Here is a 6,950-nt window from a genome sequence, read left to right on the forward strand (position 1 = left end):
AATGAAAAGCATTCAGATGCTGTGATGTGTACCATAGCAAGCAGCTAGCCGAGCTTCAATGTATTCTTGTTTGTGAACCGAGTGCCGTTGATTTAACACACTGGGGACGTTTGAGGTTTAAGGGGTACTAGCACACCTCAAAGTCATATCCTGTCCCCTAATCACCCTCTTGTATTATACAGGATGAAAGTCAAGTACAAAACCCAAGGCCCCGATAATCACCTCGCTGGTCCCTTCTATGATAACATCCATCATTCCCCAATCAAGATCTATCCATTAATTACCGCCTCTGGGCCCATTGCTGCTGTTGCTGCTCCCGTTGAGCGGCAGCCTCAACCAACCGAGTCCTCTTCTCCTCGAGCCTGCGTTCAAAAGCCTCGATCCTCTCCCTCTCCTTGCGCTCCTCCTCCTCTTCCTTCTCTCGCGCCTCCTTCTCCTTGCGAACACGCTCACGCTCCAGCTGATCCGGCCGGCGCTCAGCAATGTCGCGCGCGCGCAGGTCGCTAAACAGCTTCTTGAGTACCCACTCAATGACGTAGCACGCGACAAAATCGATGATCATGACCGTGGTCATGATGGTCTTGAAGTTTTCATTGAAAGGCACCAGCTTCATGGCTTCGTTCAGCTCGGGCAGCATCTCAGTCGAGCAGGCGAACGCGATGGCCGTGACTCCCACAATGCCGTAGAACATGCCCTTGTTCTCCGAAAGGGACTCGCGGAAGGGCCGGCCTTGGTAGTTGACGGCGAAGGTGGAAATTTGTTGGATGAGCTGGAGGAGGTAGACTGCGCTGTTGAGGAGGGAGGGCTTAAACTCGGCTTCAAGGTCAATTACTTCGGTGCGACTGGAGGGGGTTAGTACTTCAATGAATTAAGATAGGATAGAGACTTACGGCTCGATCTGGTCGCACAGCTGAGCAATGTAGATGAGAGTGGCCACGTGGACAGCGAACTGACCAAGGATGGAGCCAATGATGTAGAAGTTGAAAATGTTGGGCTGCGGGCGCTCCTTAGACAGACCCTCGACCGAGCGAGCACGCGAGATGGACAAGAAGCAGACACTCATGAGCATACCGCTGATGGTTATCTGACCATCACCGAACTTGATGCCTTCCAGATACAGGACGCTCAAGCTGTAGGCGCTAATAAGGCAGTTCAGGGCAAGGATCTTGTACATTTGGATAGTAGCGACCAGCGTGCAGCGGCCCTGACGAAGGATGTTCGGAATGGCCATGACGTTGCGGAGCTTGGAAGTGAACGGAGCAGCGACCGAGGCGTCACCGAGCTTGAGAGTCGGCGGTTCATCGTCCATCTCAGCTTCCATCAGCGAGGAAGTAAGCTTGTCGGCAAAGTTAGCTGCCTTCTTAGCTGCCTCAACCTGCTTAGCCTTCTTCGCATCCTGACCGGACTGCTGCTGGACTCCAGCGGGGTTGCTAGTCACGTTGGTACCGTTCACCTTGGCGAGCTGCTCAACAGTAACACCGCGCTTCTGAGCTTCACGCTCCATGGCCTTCTGGTAGTGAGGGTTCGACGGTCCAGGAGGGTAGAGGTGAGCAATCATAGCAGGAACCGGCGGAGGAGGCTGGCCCCAGCGAGCCATCAGGTCGACTTGCTTCTGGTAGAGTTCCTTCATCTTCTGGTTGCGAGTGTGCTCAGCGATCCGATTAAGATCTTCCTGCGTGCCATTGAGCAGAGCAACACCGACATGAGCCTGCTTAAGGGCGCCGACATCATTGGTACCATCACCAGCCATGAGAGTGTAATAGCCCATGTCCTTCAGGCCCAAGAGAATGTCTTCCTTCTGCTTAGGCGACACACGAGCATAGACCCAGGTATACCGAAGGAGAGACTTCCAGCCAACCTGGCCCTTGAACTTGTTGAGCGCGTAGCCAGTAACACACAGATCCTTGGTCTTAAGAATCTCGGGATCGATGGGCTTGGTGGGGTCAACGTCGATGCGAATCTTGTCGTCGACGCTGCGCCAGACGAGAGACTCCTCTCCATAAACACTGTGCTCGGGGGCATCCAAAATCAGGACATCACGATCAACAATCTCCACTTCCTTGGCGACGTGAACAGCGGTAAGGGGGTTGTCACCGGTGATCATGACTACACGGTGGCTGCTCTCGTTGAGCATACGCACTGCTTGCTTGGCATCCTCCTTGAGAGGGCACTGAAGAACGAGGAAACCAGCGAAGTGGAGGTCCGCTTCGACACTTTCCCGCTTGAGGTCGTTAATTTTGTTAGCCCCCAGCTCACCCTCGGTGGTAAGCTGCTTGTAAGCCAGCGCAAGGACACGAGAACCACGGCGAGTGAAGTACTTGTAAGTCTCCTCATAATGCTCGGGGACAGTCACAAGCATCTTCATGATGGTTTCAGGGGCACCCTTGACACCAACAAAGGAGCCACGCAACTTTCTGCCAGTCTTGACCTCTGTAGCGGTGATAGTAGCAACAGAGCTTTGGCGCTTGAGGGCAGACGAGAACTGGAACCGACGCTTGATCTGGACAGTGCCAAGGATGCCCGAGCTGGCAGCGTTGCCAGGTTTGCTTGTCAAGGTGTCATTCTTTCCAAGAACCCAGCCGAGTGCATTTAAGGTAGCCTTCTCCATGGGGTCGCCAACGATCTCGCCTTCATCAAGCTTCACGAGAGCATGAGCTGTGGCAAGGACCAACGTAGTCTCCATGCCAGCGTCATGAACCGAAACCATGCGAGTATGAGCGCCATCGGCCTCCTTCGGAGTGTCAGTACCTGAGTGGCCGAGACCAAGACCGGCAATGCCTTCAACAACTAAATCCTCTCCAGTCAGAGTTCCAGTTTTGTCAAAGCAGGCGACGTCGATACGACCGGCAAACGGAATCCTGAAGGGCTCGGTGCAGAAGATGGCAAACTTGGCCAAGGCAGACAGACTGGTGTTGACAGCCAGGCTAAGTTCCATCGGAAGCTCAGGAGGGACGACGCTGGTGATGATAAGGATACAGTCAAGCAGCAACTTAGAGCGCTTGCGGTCCTTGCGCACACCTTCATCCCACACATACCACGAGGCAGCCAGGGCGAAGACAAGCAAGAAAAGGATGAACAGCAGTGCCTCGGTGTTGTTCGCCGACACACGTTCAGTTGAGTAAATCATGGTCCGAACCAAGCTACCCTGAGAGGTCTCAAAGCCGGTCTTGGTGACAACAGCCATGGCACCATTATCAGGGGGAGGGGGGATGCCAGACGCAGGCTTCGGCCTCTCCTCTTCGGCGGTACCATGGGTGATTTGAAGCACCTTGGTGCCACCCCAAAGCAGCGAGTTCTTGTCAAGACCATCGACCTCGAGGACAGCATCACCGGGGCGGAGTTGAATCGAGTCCTTCAGGAGGGGAGTGCTTTCACCAGAAAGCATAGCCTCGTTCACAATAGCAGTGCCCTCGACCAAAATCATGTCGCAAGCAACACCACTGTCCTCCTTGGTCCGAGTAACGGAGACGAGATCGCCAGGCAGCAACTTATCACTCTGGATCTCGGTCCACTTGCCCAGACGGTAGACATAGATTGGGTATGGCTTAATACTCATGCTGCGGAACTCGGTCAAGGTTCGCTGACGCTGCCAGACGACGGTACTCTCGAAGACAACAAGCATGACCAGGGTAAAGAGCGAGTAGTACCAATACTCATCTAGCAGCCACAGGCCAACACAGAAGACCTGGAAGACGAAAAACGGAGCCACCGCATGTTCCTTGAAGAGTTCGGTGAACGTGGGGACGGGAATATCGAACGTGTTGGTGCCGTAGTGCTGCTCAAGACGCTTCAACTCGTCTTCGCTCTCGATACCCCTGGACAGCTGGAACTTGGACAGAGTAGGCTTAGGTTCGGCATCGATATCGAACTCGAGAGTGCTGAATGCCTTCCGTTCGGGATACCAGAGGAAACGACGTTTCTGGAACAAGAAAGAGATGTTCGTCTTGTTGTCGCCAACCTGATAGTGAGGGGAAAAGGTCAGCACTGAGCTCATATGAGGAGCAGCCAGAAGCCTAAGCTCAACGCCAACACACCTTGTCGCGGACCAGCTTGCAAATGTCAGCGGCGCCGGCGTTGGCGACGGGAATGACCTTGATCAGCTGGGCATCTTCGATCGAAGAAGCCTTCTTAGCCGTGAAGAGAGCATTGAGGTTGACGCTCCAGTGGGTGCAGAGCCAGGTGAGGGTCTGGAAGGTGACAATGGAGATGATCCAGACGAACGTCCACTCCTGGGCGCCAATATACTTGTCGTAGAGTTCTTGGGTGAGGTAGACGCGCAGGAAAACAGGCCAAACTATGACATAAGGCCAGACGTAGGCGTGTTGATACAGCGGCAGCGGGCGCAGCAGCTCGGCCGACTTGATCTGCGGATTATCAACGAGCGGCGCCATGACGGGTCGTTCGAAAGAAAAGAAGTTTGAGAAACCTTATTGTGCCTGCATTGAAGACAGCCTGGAGGCACGACACGCTCAGCAGCAGGGGAAGAAATGCGAAAAAGCCCGTGATATTTGGGGGGACGTCGCGGGATGCTTGGCATGGATGGCTGTGGTCCAGGGCCGAAGACAGCTCAGGAAACCTCAGGTGCACAGCGGACAGGTGGTCAAGAGGTTTGGTCTCTTTGGTTGGGTCTTGGCGCCACCTGCCACCGGGAGCCCTTTTGCCTCGCGCTCCTCGCCTTATGCAGGGGAACCCCACTTGGACGTTGAAACTGTTGCTGAATGCTGGGGCCTCAGTTTCACCACAACTTCTTTTTCGTTGCCTCTTCCCATAATCACATTCATCTGCTGAAGCAACACTTCAAAGGTTGTAACTACTTGTTTATTTACAATCATGTCTACTTACGCAAGCTGGCTGTCGATCAGTGTACGCGTAAAATCATATAATTTAGCATTAGAGAGTGGGCTGATCGAAGCCGACAGTCATGAGAACCATAACATCAAAGCCAGTGGCTGACAAGGTCGTGTCAGTGAAAGACCCTAGGCTTAACGATCACCTATCAAGCTGCTTAATATTCCTTGTGTCCATGTGAAAACATCCAAGATCCCTCACTATTGTTTGTTTAAACTAAAACACATAAAATCTTCTTTGGGAGATATCTGCTGCACCTCTCATTACGAGCAAGCTTCATTGAAAGTTGATTGGAAGATATACACATCTTTGCAAAGTAAACAGGTTGGCCTCCGGGGCCTCAGGTAACTCTCACCAGATTCGTAGGATTTCGAATATGACTGTCCAACCTTTTGTCATCCGAGGCCGCCTATGAGTAGAAGCAACCAAAATCAAGCAAACTGCAACGTTTGTCCCACCACAAAGTTATCCATCCCTTCATGCCTTTCAAAAACATTCTTTCCATCCTATGTCGAAGGTTCACTCCATCGTGTCCCCTATCACCTTGACCAGCTTACCTCCCTGCTGCACATAAATCTCTCCTTCAACCCTAAAATCTATCCTCAGCTTCCCTGACAGCACCCACACTCCACCTGGGACCGGGGCCGGACTCCTCTGCCCACCCACGGTGCTCATAATCACCGCCGAGTGCGACGGACCAGCAACAGTCGCACCTACAACGTCTGCCGCCTGCAGTATTTCATCTCGGGAGCCGACACCCTCCTCAGACCCCTCCCAAATCCCACCAAACGTCGCCAGCACAGCCTCCCGCTCAGGCATCCGCCCTCCAAACACCAGCACCAGGTCCCTCAACGCGGGACATGCAGCACGCATGGCAGCAGTCAGCTCAATCCACATGGCTGCACCGGCATTGTACGAGCGGGCGACCGTAGCCATAATGATCGTGTCATCTCCCTCGTTGACAGCGCCGCCGGCGGGGGCTGAAGCGGGTGCTGCTGCAGCAAGGTTGCTCCCATGCCTGTCAGGCTGGGCATGGCCTGGCTCAGGCCGGGGCCGACGATGACTTCGTAGCCGAAGCCCATTTGGTTGAGGAGGGGGTCTGCGGGAGAGGAGATTGTGGAGGAGAAAGAGTGGGGAGAGGAGGATGGCGATGATGGCGACGAAGATGATGCATCGGAGCCGGCGTGGACAGAGAGCGAGTCGGCCATTGTGTCGTCGGTTGAAAGCGATGAGGCTTCAGTGTAGTGCGGATTCATGCTCATGACGATCGGGTAGCAGATAGGGATGAGGTAGAGGAGGTCGTAGGGGTTGAAGATGGAGAGTTCTAGGGAACGAATATGGGAGAAGAAGGGGTTGATGGGGGTATTCATGGGATTGATGAAACGGAGGAGTTCGGGTGAAGAGGTGAACACGATGGTAGTCTCCTCAAAGAAGGCTGGGGCAGCCTCAAGATAGCTATGGTTTAGACATGTCAGTATCGAAACATTGACATCATGAATAAGTATCTGTGAAACTCACATCCTCTTGCAACTCAGCCACAGCGGCAGGAACGGCGCGGCCTCAGTCTTCAAGCACCGATAATTTTGCTTCCGACAAGCCCAGTGCCTGCCCCAATGCAGCTTGGTGATCCATTCAGACCAGTATGATGCTGGCAGATGTTCTTGCGATTCACCGGAAAACACCAGTAAGTCTGGCCCATGGGCAGTCATCAGAGCTCCAGGGTTTTCGAGCTGAACCTTGCAGCGGGTGTGAGTGAAGGGCGAACCAGCCTTTTCCGTCGAATGGATGTGCAGACGGAAGCCGGTTCCAGGATGGCCTGGAATAGGGAGGCGACTCTTTAAAAAATCGGCCCAGACCTCACGATAGATCTTGAGTCGAAGCTCTATTGGTAACTTGGTGAAGAACAGGGATGTATCTTGGCTGTCTACCGACCTCTGGAGCTCGTCGATGGGAACATGTTTGACTGGCTTAGCGTCCGACCGACTCTCTTGGGATGTCAGGCGAATCTTCGACTTGTTGACATTTTTCTTAGAACTGACTTTCCTGCCTTTTTTACGACGAAAGGATCGTTGCAGACGGTAGAAGATGTGCTTAAATTTCAT

The 6,950-nt window shown here is 53.5% G+C and overlaps 2 protein-coding genes across 2 annotated transcripts; both read right to left on the minus strand.

Moving 5' to 3' along the window:
* Positions 1-280: 280 nt before the first annotated feature.
* Positions 281-4,391, minus strand: CTHT_0032200 (cation-transporting ATPase-like protein; the record flags this gene model as incomplete). Its single annotated transcript, XM_006693598.1, has 3 exons — positions 281-842; positions 891-3,958; positions 4,035-4,391. 3 exons carry the CDS (start codon positions 4,389-4,391, stop codon positions 281-283), a joined length of 3,987 nt encoding a protein of 1,328 aa, XP_006693661.1.
* Positions 4,392-5,367: 976 nt separating this feature from the next.
* CTHT_0032210 (uncharacterized protein) lies at positions 5,368-6,950 on the minus strand (the record flags this gene model as incomplete). The annotated part of the gene is made up of 3 exons (XM_006693599.1): positions 5,368-5,802; positions 5,907-6,303; positions 6,367-6,950. The coding sequence occupies 3 exons, from the start codon at positions 6,948-6,950 to the stop codon at positions 5,368-5,370; spliced, it is 1,416 nt and encodes a 471-aa protein (XP_006693662.1).

The sequence above is a fragment of the Thermochaetoides thermophila genome, assembly GCF_000221225.1.
Source record: "Thermochaetoides thermophila DSM 1495 unplaced genomic scaffold scf7180000011816, whole genome shotgun sequence".
In the NCBI taxonomy this organism is placed as follows: Eukaryota; Fungi; Ascomycota; class Sordariomycetes; order Sordariales; family Chaetomiaceae; genus Thermochaetoides; species Thermochaetoides thermophila.